General features: G+C 35.1%; 1 protein-coding gene across 1 annotated transcript in view; it reads left to right on the plus strand.

The window, feature by feature from the left end:
• The window catches only part of PLCZ1 (phospholipase C zeta 1), a 50,133-nt gene that overhangs the window by 9,736 nt on the left and 21,093 nt on the right, over window positions 1-19,304 (plus strand). Inside the window, exons 5-9 of the mRNA XM_063323192.1 lie at window positions 1,306-1,450; window positions 3,217-3,369; window positions 11,325-11,552; window positions 13,784-13,940; window positions 15,560-15,676. Coding sequence (XP_063179262.1) covers window positions 1,306-1,450; window positions 3,217-3,369; window positions 11,325-11,552; window positions 13,784-13,940; window positions 15,560-15,676 — 800 coding nt within the window. The remainder of the gene's footprint in view (window positions 1-1,305; window positions 1,451-3,216; window positions 3,370-11,324; window positions 11,553-13,783; window positions 13,941-15,559; window positions 15,677-19,304) is intronic.

The raw sequence follows: 19,304 nt of genomic DNA on the forward strand, positions 1-19,304 counted from the left end.
GAAATAAATGTAAAATTCCTGGGCAAACTTTAATCTGATCAATATACAGGACATAAGGGCACAGTATGGTGGATTATGTCAAGGATATCTGTGATCAGTGTGTGCTGCTGTATGGTCAATTTAGAAAAAAAAAAAAAAAAAAAAAAAACACCACAAAAAAAAGTGGTCATTATAGTAACCAGGAGAGAGAAGAAGCTTTGTCTTTGAATGTGCAGCATCTGACTCCAAGAGAAGGAAACCAGGATGCCTTATGGCCAAGAAGCATTTAGGAGAAAGGATCAGGGAGGGAGAAAATGGGTTATGTAATAAAGGTATTACAGAGGGGGACAGAAAGTATGAAGAGTTTGGAAGACAGGTATCCAGCATTCCTATTACTTTGTACTAATTTAGTGAAGTGAAAGCAGCTGGAACCATCATCTCTCTGAACTTTTTTTGGTTTGGTTGTTCTCTGGATATTCTCTAATAGGTTGCATTGATCAGAAACACTAGTGAATTTATTTCTAACAGTATTTAAAATGATATGACATTAATACTGCATTGCTTAATTGCAAATTGGAATTTCTCTTTACTATTTGTTTAAGGAGAATATAAAAGCTAAAATAAGATAGAAGCATCTTCGAGACATCGTTAGCATGTAAAGGGCAGCATGTAAAAGACAGATTGGTAATTAGGTAAAACAGTCTACAAGAAATGTTTAAATTAGTAACAAGCCAAATATGAGAAACCTAAGACCTTTAAGGGATGCCATTAACATATTAAAAATTAAAACAGTAAATTTAAGGCATACGAGAAATTTTAGCACTCCCTCTTAGAAATAAGGTGGGAGGAGAACAATCGAATTATGTAAAGACCAAGCACAACCTGATTCTGTAAGTGGGATGCTATTATTTTTAAGTATAATGATTCCCAAAGTTGCAGACAAATCCTGGAATAGTAATAAAGAAGGCCCTTTCAAACTTTTATTCTTCTACGTTAAGGAACAATTTCCAGCATTCCGAAATTCTTTTATTTAAATCTTTGACTCTCATTTTTAGTCTGTTAATGAAAGTTATTCAGATAATCCATGTTACTCCTTAATGCTCTAATAAAGTTTATTACCTAACATGCCTAAGATAAACAACAGAAAACATAGCTCTGTCTCACATCTGTATAATTCCATAGGATTTCTTTACTTTTGTGATGAAAAACCAGGGGCTTTTTTTTGTAATTATTCAATGTGCTTGTAATCAGAAATACAGCAGCTTGTATAAGAAAGTGTGGTATCTTTCTTTTGACTGTAAAATTGTTTCTCTTGTTCTTTTGAAGTGCTCTTTTAAAAGGATGTCGTTGCCTGGAAATTGACTGCTGGGATGGCTCAAACAATGAACCTGTTGTGTATCACGGTCACACTTTAACTAGCAAAATTCTGTTTCATTCTGTAATTCAAGTGATAGACAAGTATGCATTTGTGGTATGTATATCTATCTATATATATGGTGGTTAAAATGCGATGGTGGTTTTAACAAAGCCCATGGACATGGTTATTGTCAGTGATTCTCCAGGGTAAAAAAAAATGAAACAGAGACAATGCTTGTGGCAGTGGGCATTGTTGAAATAAATTACGGGAAAATTGTGCTATCTGTTCTTAATATCTTTTTAAAATTTTATTTAAGGAACAGTAAATGTATTTTTCTGCTAATGAACATAAACCAAATTTGGTGCAAGAAATTCAGAAGGTCTTACTCAGGTTGTTAGGTCATTTATTGAGGTCATTTAAGCAAGGACTGAATATAAAGTGAAAAACTACTTCAGAATCAGTCTGATGTTTTACTCCTTTATATCTTTTCATTTTTTTTACTTCAGTTATTCCTCTGTTGCTATCAGTCTGTCTTATATCCTACGCTTCAGTTTATGAAATAGAGAAAAATGTTAGATTGTAGCTGAGTGTGAGATTTACTCAGTTTTCCATTCCCTCCCTTTTCATTTTGAATTCAATGCTTGATAAAGGTTACTACCTACTGCTCTCTTTTTGTCAGACGACTCATTAGGGCAATGTCGCTTCTGCCTATCTCTGGCAAAGCAGCGAAAGCTGGAGAGCTTTTGGCACTGTCTCAGTCTTTTGTATAGGTTTCTGGCAAAACTCCTGCTCAAATCAAGTCCTGAACAACTATTAAAATAACCCTTGTATTCAGGCCAGCATTATGTGTGTGACTGTATACACGTTGTTCATATACCCAATGTGATAATTCCCTGTTGGGATGACTTAGTCAACAGAATTTCGGTTGTGTGATATAGTTGTGATATAACCTTTAGGTTCAAAAGAAAGAGCTTCTTGGGAATAGCGGATATTAGGTTTTAAGAGATGAAGATTTCTTTAATTTTGAAAAACACCGAAATTGTCAATATTGATGTTTTTAGAATTTGGAATGTTTTAAGTTTCCTTTGAAATTATCCTAAACTATTTTTTATGCTTTGGTGTGTCTGGGAGGTTTTAGCCCATCCTCTTTTTTTTGGTAGATGACATTATAATTCCTCTTTTTACTTTGTAAGTTCATTTGTTGAGAAACACCATTTCAGACACACAGTAGCCAATGCATCATTCTTTAAAAGCTCTGTGTATCAGCTGAGCCATTAACTCTGTAAGAAATTCTGCTTTTTGCTTCCAGGTTGTACTCTGCCCTGTGCAATTGAATCCGCCTGATTTTTGTCTAATTTAACACTTATTTTCTCTCTACTTTCTTTATATCAAACATTAATCAGTACGTTAAATGCCTCTGATAAATTATCTTCTATGGATTATTGGACAAATACACTTCAGTATGCACTTTTCAAAGATCAGCACAAATACTACCTGGTTTCTCCAATGAAGTATTGTGTCCTTCTTAACTGATCTTCATTTGATTTCCCTAGTGGTTTGTTTTGGGTGGGGTTTTTTTGTTTGTTTTGGCTTGTTTTGTTTTTTTAATCTCTATGTATGTCCAGCCCTGTTTTAACCGCCCCCTTAACTTCCTGAGGATGCATTTTTTTCAATTTTTCAATTATACTTTCTCTTTAACAAAAATATTGTGAGCTTTTTTATTGTGTTATTAACCTGAAACAACTGACCTATATTCTGAAAGTTTTGAAAATAAAGCAAAACACAGATTACCAAGGGGACTTTTGTAAGATATTTTGGGAAATCAAGTAATCCTTTTTTTTTATTTATTAGTAATTAAAACCTTTAAAATATATTTCCAGGCATCTGACTATCCAGTTGTACTGTCTTTGGAGAACCACTGCAGCCCTAAGCAACAGGAAGTAATGGCAGAATATTTAGAAGGTATTCTAGGTGACAAACTTCTTACTTCAACAATTGGTGATACAGATGTGACTCAACTGCCTTCTCCTGAGGTAGTAACATTGCATTTTTCTCTGTGAAAGATGGGGGGGGGAAATGGTTGGTTGTTGGTTGTTTTTTTTTTTTTTTGCTCTTCTGAAATGAAATTTATGAAACTGCTCATTGGGTGTCTGAAATAGACTTCAGGTGGTAACAAAAAATAATTAACCAACACAATAAAAACCACATGAAAAGATAAAGAAATCAGAAAAAGCAAAACTTAATCATGTGGATTGATACAGAAAAATTTTATTTAAAGGAAAACTTTTTAGTACAATGCTGAAGCATGTATTTGTTAAAAGCTAACATACTAACACTTTTGCAAAGCTTTACATCTTGCAGTTCACATTGATCCAGCATCTGGTGCTTTGGATACATTAAAAGTTTTATTTTATCTTATATACAAATACAGTTAAGTGAAGTTTGTGTGGTTTTTTTTTTTATTTTATATGGAAACTTGGCAGCTGTAGTAATGTGTCTTGTTATTTTGAACCATATTTACTTACACTGAATAAACCTGAGTATCAAAAGCTGTGTAGCAAAACTGAAATTGCTCTGGTTTTTTTTAAGTACTTAACATGAATTCACTCACAACTAACACGTGGTTCACTCACAGTAGTCCTCTGGTGGAGACATGGTAATCTAAACACAGAAAGAGCACCTACCTTTCAAGAGGGCAGATTATACACAGGGAATGACTTGCCAAAGATTGTAGAACTAAGTACTACTGAATCTCAACTCTGAATGTGAGAGCTATGCAAACACCTGATTAATTTAATTTTGGAAAATTCAAGTTATTAGAACATTGTGTTTTAATGAACAGCTTCAAAGTTTCTGTTGACCTGTAAAGTCAACATTTTGATGTTAAACTGAACGATTCTCCTCTCCTCTCTTCCTTCTCTCTGAAATAAGGCTTCCAGTGTTTTAGTTTTAAAAGAGGAAATGAAGTATAAATTTTTAAACAACATTATGCTTTGAACCAAGATTAAAAAATCTTCACTTTAAACATGTTAGTATATCTGTTTTCTGCTAATTTATTTACTGTTCCTTAGATTGAATTAATTTCCTGCAATTTAAACACGTTACTGAAATGGAAAACTGAATCTACATTTTTTGTCAGTAACAATGATGATGGAACTATTTCATCAAGTTCTGTTACTGCAAAAACATTCTCTCTTTCTCAGTGTTTTTTTTCCCTAAGGCAGTGTTTCTCAGCTGGTGGCTTGAGACCCCTGGGATATGAAGTCAGAAAAGGCAATTAGATGGGTGTTGAAAATTTTATTGCAAACTAAAACAAATAAATTCCCATTGTTCCAGTCTTTGCACATAATTTTCTTTCAAGGACAAAAGACTTTTTTTAATCTCTTGTAACACAAATACACGCATGCATACAAAATAGTTATTTAGCCTTGTCACTGTTATCAGTGATATCTAAGATAGATGTTATACCTTTTTTTTTTTTACAATAACTGAAAAAGTAACAATGCAAATGAAAATGTGGGGAGGAAACACTGTAATAAGGAAAGACAACACACACAGAGAAGTAATTTTGTAAAAGACTCGTCATGGAAAGAAAAGGTTTTGAAGTGTGTCCAAAAGACTTGCTAAAGTATTACTATACTGTTATATTTTCATAGCAATGTTGCCATTAATATATTTAATATATCTTAATAAATTTATCAGTAAGGCAACATATTTTTTTAGATTGTAGCATTATATTTTTATATCGCACTGTCCAATATCACTTTGCAACCTTGAAAACTCTTCTACAAATTAAAAAAATATAAACTGTATTAAACATGAGGGTTTGTTTTAAAGCTTTTCAAAGTATAGCTGCAGTCAGTCTAATAGATCTCCAAGGATCATATGTCTCCTATAGCAAACACAAAATCAAAGTACTGCATCTGAATCATGGAGTCACTGAATCACATACTTAAAAATATTACTTTATATAAAATGTGTCCCTTACCATACATTTACTGTGATATAGGGAATTCATACTCCATATTACCATAGCTTAGACTTTTCATAAGTCATCTCTGTAGAATTTTTGCCTGAAAATGCATTGCTGGGTTCCATACTTATTCCTCACTTAAACGTAGACTTTCAAAAACGTTTCATTCTTTCACAAGCCCCTTATCCACTGAGATAAACTGAGGCCACTCTTGAGCTTCACCAGTCTGTTCTACAGTATCTCTACAGTATCTCCTTCCCATGCAGATATTTTGCCACCCAAAGCAGTAGACCCACCACAAAATCTTCTCCTTGCGGTCTTGGCCACTATGGTGCTTCAAAAAAGACTTCATGGACTTCATTTAATATTCTCTGGAATATCAGGTCCTTTGAGTCAGTTCCCACATCAAACTATATTTGTCATCACTGGCTGGTGCCAGAGACCTCTGCCGATTGCACCAGCATAAGCACCAGCACTCCTGGATTATGCTGGTATAGCGACAGAATGTGGTGTTTGGTGCAGCAATTTGTAGATGAACTTAGAAAATATTAGAATCCTAGAAGTGAGATCAATTTTTTCTTACCCTGCTGAATCTTTCCTCTTTAATGGGTTTGACAGCTACTGAAAGAAACAAGTAAGCCTCAAATGTAACACACAAAAAAGAATGTAAATGCATTGATGCTTTTGATGAAGGTTTGTTCCTCAATTATTTTGCATTGTAGTACATCAATCTACCTTACAGTGCTGGTATAATATATACATGAACTTTTTAGGAATTTCTCATTATTTGCAGGTTTCCTATCACAAAATTGGAAAGAGATATTGACGCATTGTTAACTGAAACTGAAGTGGCAACTACTGTTATTTTATGAGTCATCTCCAATGTTTACCACACAGGTGCAAGATCAATTACTATGATGTGGTGGTTCAGAAGCACTTCTGGCCACAATCTGCAAAGTTTCCCCATAGTTATTAAAGCCATGCTATCTACATAAAAAGACCTATTTAATAACCTCCTTGAGAAAGATTCATAGAAGGTCTCCAGTACAACGCCATGCTCTCTGGGCATTTAAAATCCTACTATTAGGGGGAAAACGAACTAACCCCATAGCCAGGACTACTTGTTCACCTTTTTCTTCACCCATATCTACTCAATATACAAGGAGCTTCTCATACGCAGTTACTGTTTTCCCAGAATAGTTACTGTTTTCACAGATTGGACCAGTCTGGGTGAACCAACTACCGCAGTCTTTGACATCTAGATATAACGTTTGAGTATATGTCTAAGAGATTCATATTGCTACTGCACTTTCTTCTTTTCTCTGTAAAGACCTGTCTCACTGAGAAACTTTAAAAACTTTGTTATACCTGGCCGTCTGTAATCTCTGACAAATAGCTTCTTACTGATTCTAACATCTGACAAAAGGTTAGTGGTCTGATTAACCTGTGGCTATAAGATTCAATTTTCAGTCTAACCATCTCCAAATTTTCCTCTCTCATATCTCTATAGAGTTATAGTCTTATTTTTTTGTTATTGAAAAAGTAGGACATGAAGATTTTCACTCAGAAATTCAAGATCAAGACTGCTTTAGCATATCTAATTCTGTTGCTTCAGTGATGAGATTCATTCCTATTTTTTTGACCTACGAGTCGTGTATGCAAATGTCTTGACCAAGTCTTTGCATCAGAAATACCTTTGCTTCTTAGCAAGTCAAAAACATTTCCAGTCCATTGTTTTGCCTTTCAATCTGTCTATAGCACCTATTCTTTACAAAAATTAGAAGAAAGATGTTGAAAATGTAGCATGCCTTGGGGACGACCTCAAAAATAAGAAAATCAATATTGTTTGTCATAAAATTTCTGTATTCTTTAGGTTGGGCTCAGACTTTTCTCAGTGGTGCACAGTGAAATGGCTATAGGCAGTGGGAACAAAGTGAAATTCAAGAAATTCTGTTTAAACATGAGAAAAAGAATTTTTTACTGTGAAGGTAGTCAGGCACTGGAGCAGGTTGCCCAGAGAGATTATGGAGTCTCCATCTTGGAGATACTCAAAACTTGACTGGACACAGCCCTAACTCTTATTGACCTGGCTTTGAACAAGGGGGTTGGACTAGGTGGTGTCCAGGGGTCCCTTCCAAACTCAGCCATTCTGTATGCATATGATATGGCTTCCTGGTTTGACTTTGGACCTGCCTCGTGACTTGTCTGGCAGTCGCTGGACTGCTTCCTGAACTTGCCTACCACTGCCAGACCTGCTCTACTTGTCTTCCTGTTGCCCTAGTTGGTGCGATCATTGCCCCATGCCTGCCCTGCTGTCATCCTCAGCTCCTCGATCACCTTGTTCACCTGCTGGCCCTTGCTACTCTGGGGCTCTGAGTTGCTACATTCTTGAACCATGAGCAGCAGGTTGGTTAACAGTTATTTGCAACGTATTTGCAGATCAGTTACACCCCATTTTTTAGCCTTAAAAGTCTCTAAGAAATGCAAAATCATCTGCACTAGAACTTTTCTCCAAGACTACTGTCAGATGTCTTTTTGATTGCATGGTTGGGAAAGTCAACCATATGTGTTTTCCTATTTCTCTTACATCCCATGGAGTCCTCAGGTAAAACAGGACCAGGCATTGCCAGCTAAGGGTCCTGTTTTCAACGGGATCTAACCTTACTGCCAACAGTTATAATAAGTCAAGCCTCTGAGCCATTAGCAAATTTATCCTATCTTTAAAGTTTGGTTCCTGAGTGGGACTCTTTCTGTTAGATGAGTGAGAAATAACACCTTGCAAAATTGTTTTTAAGGAGTGTTTCTTAGAACACATACGTTTCACCCAGGATTGTGTCAGGTTTTCACTTCATCCAGAAAATTAGTCTGCCGATGCCACCCCTCCCAGTTTCCTTCTTTAGGCATGTTTTCTTTTTTTGTGTTTTTAATAAAAGGGCATTTAGACAGATTTTGTGTCTATTTTGTGTCTACTACAGAGCACAACACAGAACTGGAATTTTCAATGTAGGGGACTTCTCACTGGATAACTGTATCATATGAAAGCTTGTTATGGGATAGCTAAAAGGGTGCTCCTGATACAATTAATATCTATTTAACTAGAGCTCAGACATTACTGGTAGTATTGATTTGAAGTATCTCAATAGCTCTGGTTTATAAGGCTGCCACAAAGACATCCATTCACACTTTCACTAAGCGTGATTCTCTTGAATCATTGAAGAATGCTGGTGGTAGGGTTTTTTTTACCAGTTGTACTTAACAATAGTGCCCTGTTATTGTCATTCAAGATAAATTCTGTCAATGCCTCCAAATCTTCCCCTATGTTAGACTTCATGGAAGGTGTCACATCTTTACCCTGTATCAGTATTTAAGACGGTAATATAATTCTTGAAATAGAAAATGGTGTAAAACTTTAAACTGATTTTAATCTTGTTCCTTAGCGATGTTTTCAGGATTTGATATTCCTCTTACTAAGCACCTACAGTTGGTCAGGAGAGAAGCAGAGAGAAGAACATGTTCAATTTAAACAGGCGAAGCTCTTCTCTTTTTAATACTCATGACCCAAATCCAGGGTTTGTTCTCTACATTTCTGAGGACTGAATTTTGTCCTTTTTTGCTTTAATTGGTCAGTAAGTGGGCTTGCATGATCCATTCCAAAGTGCTCGTGATTTTGTCTTGGAGTCTTGTATTACTTCATCTGTTCTGATTTGTGTCGTACATCACATTAACCAGAATGCCTATTTAGTACGATAATTAAATTTTGTTCATTTAATTATTTGAATATTTGTTCCAACTGATTGTACTTGGAAGCTCTTGCTTGTGCCAGCCTTGAAGTCCTACTATGCTCTAGGGAAATCTACTGTGTTTTACATATTTAAATTTTTTAGTATGCTTACAGTTTATGTATAAATACATAGTAACCAAGTATTTTTAAAAATATTCTGTATTTTATATTTAAACTAGAAAAGAGAAGTTATAGTGAATGTTCAGACTTCCAGCTCATTATCTGCTTAAAAGAATCAGGCATTTGTACCAAAATATGCCTCGTGATTACCAATTAAAGAACTCAAATTTCACGTAGTCAGTGATTGTGTAACAATACATTTGTCATACTTTTTTTTGAAGATCTGTTTGAAGCACAGACTTAATATCTGTAGTATGTCTTTTTGAGTTCATGGTTATCTCTCAGTGATTTGGGTGAACTATTATTGTAATTTGCTTCTGGCCAAAAAATAGCAAAATTTCTTCTTGCTAGAGTATTTTCTGTAATTGTTTTTGAAAAGACAGCTGATTTTAGAATGTTATCTTTATAGAAAAAAAAAAAGAAAAAAGAAATGTTTGAAATGTTTATCCTACCTCAGGGTATTTACATCTTGCCAACCGTTCATAAACAGAAATTTAGAAACTATCTGACTTAAAACTTCATGGCCCATTTTTATGTGATGCCACAGACTATAGTTTTTTTTACTTAAATGAAGTTTACATGTAGGAGGCAGTAATATATCCATAGAAAGGTTTTCCTTCCCTTGTAGGTCTTTTTTTTTTTAATTTGTAGAATTAAATCTTACCTACGAATAGCAAAATACAAGACCAAAAGCAGATATAATTGCTTTTAAATATTGGGAACTGTGAATACGCAAAGGAAAATTCAGAACTCTTTAAAATATGAGTAGCATTACTCATATTGAAACTCTTCTAAAAATATCACAGAAAAAAAATTTAGTGCATCAATAAGAAATGAAGGAAATGTTAAAAGGCTTCCTTATTCTGAGTCACCAGTGCAGAGAGACTAATCAAATCTTACAGTAGAATGGCATTGATAGATATTAAGCACAGGATATCTCATTCTACTGCCACACTGACAAAATACTAATACAAGATCTGAAGTGATAAAAGGGACTATCAGCAATGGAAGCTACAATGTAAATAAATGGAATGTCTATTTCTTTGTCCACAGCTCTAGTTTCTATTATAAAGCTTTGGTTTTATATATATGGTTCTATTATCCATGCTTTTCATATTTACTTGACAGATACTTTAAAATACAGTATTTCAGTTATCGTTTATTTAATGTGTAAGTATTTGTTCCTTGTTTCTGTAACCTTCCCAGCAGTATAGTCTTCCTTTTCACAAATGCATATGAAACTTAAGGACTATTTTTGTGGATTGCTTTAACCAGGAACCTAAGTAAGTCCTGTTACTCACTCGTAGTTCCTGTGTAGAGAGGTAGAGATGAATGTCTGCTATGTAATAGCTGTTTTACTGTGAGTATTATTTCATAAATCTAAGGGATATTTATACTCATAGGATTCAGATGCATAGATGAAAGCCATCTTACTAGAAATTGCAAACTTTAATGAATTTCTTTCCTACATTTTTTATTACGGAAGTTGAAACATACCCATTTAAAATATAGAGAAACGGCTTAGGCAACAGATTACCAAACTGTTAATTTCTCTGACCAGGTAAAACCAGTAGGATCCACTGTATAATGACATAACAAAACTTTTAATTTGGTACATACCCTAGACAGTTGAGCACAAATGCACTAATCAAATAGGGCAACAAATTTCTAGCAGCTGCAATGATAGCTAAAGAAAATTTCAAATTAATATCAGATATATGTCTGTAAATCTATATATAAAAATGAATTAATGCAGAGTAAAAAAATATATCTCCTATGATTTACCTGGCCATCACCTCTGACACTTACTTAGCTTTCTATCTTAATCTTGATCACAGTTTCATCATCTGTGTATCTGTGTGGTGGAGATAATTTTTTCTTGTCATGGGGTTAGATATTCACATTCTATCGTGTGCTTTGATCATCAGATTCTGTTTCTTTTTCTTGCTTTTGACTTCTGTCTCACCAATATCTATCTTCACTTCATTGTGTTACCTTACTTCATTATACTTAATAAACAGCTTTGAATGTGGGTTAAACAATATCTAGATATGAAAACCTACAATTACGCCATAAATAATTCTAGTTACTACTGTTTAACTTCTTTTTTACAGGCATTAAAATTCAAAATTCTTGTAAAAAATAAAAAAGTTGGAACAATTGAGGAAGGTATGCTCAGAAGAAATCTTGACAGTCATGGTGAGACAGGGGAAATTTCTGACCTTGAAAATATGTCTGATGAAGATGAGAGTGATGAAAGAGCCCCTCTTTTCCCAAGAAATGATTCCTCAAAAAGAAAAAGTGAACAAAAACCTCCAGCCCCGCCTCGAAAAAAGGCAAAGGTAACTTTTGTCTCAATTGAATTTAAAAAACATAGATGTATGCCAGCTTTTTTTTTTTTTTTTTAAAAAGAAGGAATATGTTATCTTAAAATAGAGACTAAATTTAAAAGGTAGGCTTTAAAATTACTTAGAGCAATATATTTTGAAATAATATTTTTTAGTTCAAGGTTTTGGAGTTTTCCTGATTCTTACAAGACACTCCAATCTGGAGCACACTTTAGTATCCAACTAAAATCAACCCTTCCCTGTGCTCCCATCCTAAACTCCACCTGCATTTTTCACATTCAATTCTTGTGCTCAATACCACAATAGATTTAAAATAAACTTGCACAACTGCTTTGTTGGTCTCAAGGCGGTCCTGGAGATATGCAAGGAGATCACTGACAGCAGTTCCTGATGATGAAGGACAGTTAGATATTTCTTTCCACAGTCCACCAGTCTATCAGGGAAATTTTGAAGAGTTGCCATTCCCCTATTTTCTTTTCTTCTGGATTTATGCATGAAATTAGGTGTAAAGTTCTGTCCACACTAAAACATTTTTAAGCACTTATAATAGAAAAGGTATTTTTACATTTATCATGTAGAGACTTAAAATTAAATACTACTTCTGAAAGAGAGTGTAAAAATTGGATGTATTTTTCTTCTTAATAGTCAAATTAAACTTACCTATTTTTTTAACTAAGTAGTGATTATCTGCCATGGAAATCTGCTGCTCCATCAGGGTTCAAACTGCTTTGTTCAAAATTTTTCAGCAGGCAGGAAGCACCCAGTATCCAGTCACATTCGCACATCATGCCCTGATTATCTGAATGCAGATAGACTGGCAGTGCTCCTCAGGGCTCAGTGTTTTTCCTGATAGGCAGTGTCTCTTCCTCTGTGTTTCTTTTCTTTAAGTGATTTGAAGGCCAAAATCTTTGCTTCTTTTTCTTTCCATCTGATATGGAGAGATAGTAAGGAAAAATTCTGGGAAAGAATGGAGTCCTCTTTGAACAGGGAAGGCCAAACTTCCAGATAATAGGGTCACATATATTCGTAACATCATGTTATAGACCAGAACATATACCACATTCATCTTGATCAACAGCAGCAACAACAGGTATCTGGTCATGTTTCACAGGCATGGTTTTTGTGGTCCCACTCTATTGAAGTGGGAGTATTTATTCTGAGGTCCCACTCTGTTGCTCTGTTGGAGGGTGGGAGAGCATTTGAACCCATACCCAAGATACCTAATGGTGCTGTTGGCTTTGGCTGTGTCACTGCCTTTCACGTCCAGAGAGCTGTATTATTCAGGAGTTCTGTGCCAGTAGACTCCTATTGCTCCTCCTGGGACATAGCCCCAGAACAATTAATGCACTTGAACTTTGAGTAGTTTAAGAGACACAAGCAGGCAATCCCTGTTATTTTTTCAGATGAGAATTTGCCTTCAACAGCTTTAATAGAATGTAAACATTATTAATACCATCAGATCTTTGGTGGCTAATACCACCGATTAGCTCACAAGTCACGTAGTACCTCAGTTTAAGAAATAAGACCCTGGTAAAATTTCAGTTGCTTCAATGTAGAGCAGCCTTTGCTTTGCTTGCTTTGATAATGGAACAAGACTAAACAAAGACTTTGGCCAAAGTACTTTTCATCTTAATTAAGAGGAACAGAGTTTTCCTAACTTCAGAGCAATGCTTGGAGGGATATAACTATGATTGATTTTCTTGGCAGGGTAAAATATTGTGTTATTCTGTATTTTGTAGTTAAGTTTGTGCTATTGATGTACAGATTCTCCTGCTCTTTTTTTTTTTTTTTTTCCCTCCAAGTACTTCTTACCAGTATTCTTTTCTAGTAATTTATCTGCTTAGGAATATGAAGTTGGACATATATTTTAAGTGTGCAATGTTAAGAGCCATGAAAAATTATGTTAATTTACATACTGGTCTCAGAAGCAGGGAAATGATAAAGCTGTCCAACAGATCACTGTGCTAGGAAGCATTGGAAGCATCTGTCCATTTACCCTACAATTGCGATGTGAACATAGAGACAATAACCTTAGTTGTCTCTGACCGGATCAACTCTCGCTATCAAAATTCATATCTTAGCTAAAATATTAACTAATTGTGACACTTTTTCCTATGATTTATGAATCCAAAATGATAGTTTCTTTTGAATTGCTAATAATAATAATGAAATATGTGTTATTGTGATTTTTTTATTCTTCCATTATTTTATATTATGATTATTAGATGAAGAAGACAAAAATTGCCCTTGCGTTGTCAGACCTCGTGATTTATACCAAATCTGAGAAGTTTGTGAGCTTTGAGCATTCCCTAGCTCATCAAAAGTGCTATGAAAATAATTCAATTGGAGAGACTCAGGCACGAAAATTTGTAAAACATTCAGGTATTTTTTTTTATTTAATCACATAAAAGTTACAATGTTGCTATGGTTCACTGTCTATGCATTGGAAGGGTTAAAATTTTAGGAAACACATGCTGTCCAATTTTATTCGGTCGTATTTATAATGTTGTTTTAGAACTATCTTGTCATTTGCACCACATTTTTATATTTCAGTTGGTTTTGTGAGGAAAATTGAAACCCAGCTTTGCTTTAATTACATGTATTTTCATAAGAACAATTATTAGCATAGTACAAAAAATGTATGAACAGCTTTTGATTCATTCTTTCCGGCATCAAATAATTTAGAAGTTACAGTCAGTACTTGACAATGTGTGAAATAGATTTCACCTCTCCATGTATGGTCTGTAGTACTCACTGGACTTGGTCATGCAGTATCCTTGGCTTTGATGACAACTGCAGATAAGGGAATGTGCATTGATGAAATGAATATACCCCATAGCAGGCAATTTGCTCCATTGGACCAAATCTTTCATACCAGAAAAATTGGATTATTCAAAACTCATTCTGTGTTGGAGTGTCTCCATTTGGTGCAGCCAATACAGTGCAGCCTCTGCTGTTTTAACTCTGTCTGCCAGCAGCCGTAAGGGAGTGTTAAGAACAGAGATAACTGACCATGGGAATGATGCCACAGGAGCATTCATTCAGGGCCAGCCCAGGTGCCATCCACCACGTTGTGGAGAGGATTCAATGATTGGTTAGGTGAATGGTGCTGAACAGCATCAAAATAAGTAGGCTTTTGCCAGTTGTCCATAGTCAGAGTCCTCTCTGGTCATCTATTGAACTACATGTTCTATCTAGTGGGTATAAAAAAAGTTCTATATAAAAAAAAGGGATGGGGGGGAGATGGAAAGGATCAGAGTGATGGTCCCGGAAATTTAAAGCTTTACTTTTGGTTACTAAACAGGAATAGTGTAGATAGAAGTGATTTGAAGTTTTCCACATCTGCTTAGTACAAGGGAACACTGCTAGAAGGAAGAAAATCAACTCACATGAATAGTTAACATCTTCTGAAGATTATAAAGGAACCATTTAAGTGTCTTTTAGAAATGCGCTGCTCACTTGTCTTGAGATTCTTCAGTCATTTTATTTAAACTTCAAAACAGCAATCAAGCTAAGATCATCTTGGGATGATTTTTTTTCCTATTGAACTATAAAAGAATGAGTGGGCGTTTTGATCAATTTCTTGGTTTGTGTCTTTCCAATTTTCCATGAGAACACAGTGGGCTTTAGTACAAAAATCATATAGTTAACTAACAAAGAGGTGACAAAACAGAATATCTCGGTGAAGGAATGATTCTTGGTTATTGAACCTTTAACAAAAGTCTGCACTATAGACAGAAACACTATTTAAGGTTCTAGAAAAACTACTTTAAGGTTTTAAAATCAGATTTCAGCCATATCTCAGAGTAGCCCATATACTAATGTCAACATGCATAGAAATGTCCTAAAATATAAATACATTGATATGATATACTGATAGTGTAAAAAAAACCCTAATAAAATTGCTGGATCGTATTATTATATTTTTATTATTATATATTCAAATATGGTCTCTTTATTAATATTTTTTCTTACCAAGGTTTTATCATTCTGTTTTTCAGCTAATGAGTTTGTTTCACATACTACAAGATTCATTACAAGAATCTACCCCAAAGGAACAAGAGCAACCTCTTCAAATTATAATCCTCAAGAGTTCTGGAATGTGGGATGTCAAATGGGTATGTACGTTTGCAGAGACTGTTGCATTCCAGGCTTTGCAGAGACTATACAGATGCAGATACACTATACAGATATTCTTTCCTATAGTATTTTTGTGTGTTATATAAGTCACATATCTTCCCTCAGTGGCATCACTTTCATTTTGTGTTATCTAACCTTCTTCCTCAGTCTACATATCCTAGTAATTTTACACCCTGGAATCCAGGAATTCTGATATAGAATAACTAAGGGAAATATTATTTTCATCTATTCATATTTGTAATTAGCTACAACTAGGCCTTAATTAAAACAAATATTGCTTTCTGTTAAATAGCTATATCTTATCCCAAATATCCCAATTTATTAAAATTCATTAATTTCTTTAAACTACCTTTTTTCTTCCTGTTTGATAATAAGAAAAATACTAGTAAGAACAATAAAAAACATTTAAGTTTTGAACCTTATTTTGTGTTACTGTAAGCCTTGTATTTAGCCCTAAGACTAAACAAAACATGATTTTATCCTAGGAAACAGTTTAGCAAAAGCACATATATAAAAAACTTTCAACATCTAAACCAGAAATTTCTTGGTTTTTTCCATATATGATCACTTTTTTAATTAATAATTCTATGATATTTACCTGTGGGTGTCTGTAAGGAGAGTTTAAATGGTAATTCATATTTTACTGCCTTTCTGTTTAAGCTGAAATTATTATGTTGACTATGTTACCTTAGGTTTTGAGGTAAAAGCGAGCATACTATGCATTAAGCATTGTACAGCCAAAAAAAAATTTGCAATACACCTTTCAAGAAAATGAAAATAGATTACTTTCTTTTGCATGCTGTATTAATCAAATTCCATAACCTCCATGTTTATTTGTCAGCTGTAGCTAAGGTATAAATAGAGCACATTTGTAAGAGAAAATAGGAATGGTAGCTTCTTCTTCTTCTTTTTTTTTTTTTTGTCCTTCTTCTTTTCCTTTTTTCCCTTTTAAAATCATTTCTCTGTTTTCAAAACAAACCTTATTTTTCAGCTGAAGTCTAACACTCTTTATAGGTGCTTCATAGTTAGCACGGGAATAGAAGCAGCTGCCTGTTTAGCTAAAGGTGGGAATTGTTGGAATGCAATTGCATTTGCTGTTTCCTAAGTTTGCCCTATAGCATTGAGTTAGAAAAGGTAATAGAAAGATATATATGTGTGATTTAGGAATGTTTACCCAGTAATGGAAGCCTCATCTGAAGGATCTGTGGGTTTTCAATGGTTTTGTGTGACTGGAGCGGTACAGATGCAGGAGATGTGGGCACAATAATTAATAATGGTGCCAAGAATTCCCAGATTATGGTATGCTACTGCAAAGAAGCACTCAAATGCTCCTGGACAGCATTGACTCTATAGATGCAAAGTAAATTTAGCATCTTAATTTCCAGTACAAAGAATATTTGTTCCTGAGCAATGAAATAACAATAACTTCCATTTCTCTTCATTTCAAGTTATTTTTTAATTTGCAATTGTCAAAAATAAGCATGACTTTTCTACTCAGTAGGCTTTGAAAAACCCCTCATCTGTAAGCACTTTCCTCTTTTTAATGGCGTTAGAGGCAATCTAGCCTTCACGTTTTTTGTTCTTCACTTTAAAAGATTCTCAGTTGTGGTATATTTTTCTTCGTCAGTCTGCTATAGCTTCTTCAGCCTTAGGTAAAGTAGAGAACAATATTTTTTGCATCCGCATATATATTCTGTCTTTCATTCTGATTCTATACCAAAGTCACCTAAGGGAGACTGTGGGGTGAGCAGGGCAGTGTGCCGTAGGCAAATATATGGTAAGTGAAGTGTACGGTCTCACCTTGTTAGATTACAATACACGCTCCTACAGAGATAGGCACAGATTTCACTTTGCCTGTAGGGCCCTGGAGCTTATGTGCATCCCTGCTCCAGGCTTCCTTTTCACTTGCTTCCTTTCTCAGCTACCAAAATATCTTCTGTTTCAAGTTACCTTCTCAGAACTGCTTTTAACAGTGTGCTATTTCCAATCAATCATGCACATGAATATTATTTATTGTTTAACTTCCTAGTGCATCCCCAGATACTCTCCTACAATTATAGAACTTAATGAAAACTGAGGCATGATGCTCCTTCTGAGAGATTGCTGTTCCCTGTGGCTGTGGCCCTGATCACAAGTGGTGGAGGACATCCCCAAGCCAAAATTTCTTACTATTTGCTGTCCCCACCCTGACCTACGCCATACTGTCAGTGAGACACTGTTAAGTTAATGTTAGAAACAATGACTAGGGAGATCGTGTGAATTTGGCCACTCAGTGCTGTCTGTTGAGTGAAAGAATTTAAATGTACTCAGATCCCCCCATAATTCTCTCATTGTTACATATTCTGCTTCTCATCCTGGGCGTTGTATTGAGGTATAGTTTTACAACTACAGGAGGAGTAAAGAAAATTACTAGTTAGTATAAATTCTGTTTGTGTCTATGTCATTATGAATGCTCATTTATAGTACAGATTTGGACTTGGGCTAAGCTATTGCTGGAAGTATCTCATCGTCACCATACCATTTGAAATTGGTTTGATTATATTCTGTCCTTGGAGTTGATCCTCACTTAGCTTGGTGTCCTGCTATTGCTCTATTATTTACCTGGAGCAGTGCACTGTCTATATACTGTCTGCATTGCTATTAAAAACTAGTAAGTTTGTTTCATGCTTAGAGGAAGCGCCAGCCAGATGGCCTAAATTTAAAATTGAATTCATCTCAGGCTTATCATACTGCAGTTTACTACTTTTCTTTCTAGCCTGTAAATCTCCACACTGATCTCTGCAAAGAATACCCATTTGTTAGATCTCAAACAGGACTGAAGTCTTTCAAAATGAATACATTGATTGTTCACTCAGAGTATACTTTAATGAAAAGTCATTCTAAACATTAGTATACAAAACATATGATTTTTGCTGTATAGGAGCTTTGGGCCCCTTCCTGGAGGAATTAAAAATATGCAGGAAGTGGTTAATCTACCCTCTTGGTCACACCATTTGCATCTTCATTTGAAAAAACATTTTTCTCATGGGAATAGGCTGATTATAAGCAATTCTCCACATATACTATTTCCAAGCCATGTCAGATATATTCTTGATTCCCTAAGCTGTTTTAGATAACTGTTTGGCAGAAATATGACTGTGCTTCACAATGCGACTCCCAAAGCTCCACCCAGTGAATCTTCTGCTGATGTCCTTCCACTGGTTTAACATAGATTTTTTAATTTTTGTGTCTGTCCTGTGTCCATATAGCTCCACGTTGGGCACCAATAAATCTGTCGTGGTTTAGGCCAGATTGGCCAATGATGGACGACAGATGGTCTCCCCACCTCTTGCTCCAAGGGGAGGAGGAGGAGAGATAAAGAGATTTGCAAGTTTAGAAGGAACTAAACTACTTCAATGAAACATCAATAACAAAATAAAATGGAAATAATGAAATAGATACAATATATACAAAACTGTATCAAGCTCCCAAGATGATGTCACTGGCAGGCAATGCGAAAGTCCCAGACTGGACTGAGTGATGGATGGGAACTGGATTCTGGAGCTGGAATCAGGAATGCACAGATCAGGATCAAAGGCAGATGAACACACAGGGTCCTCCTCGGAC

Source organism: Chroicocephalus ridibundus, chromosome 1 (genome assembly GCF_963924245.1).
Source record: "Chroicocephalus ridibundus chromosome 1, bChrRid1.1, whole genome shotgun sequence".
NCBI lineage: Eukaryota > Metazoa > Chordata > Aves > Charadriiformes > Laridae > Chroicocephalus > Chroicocephalus ridibundus.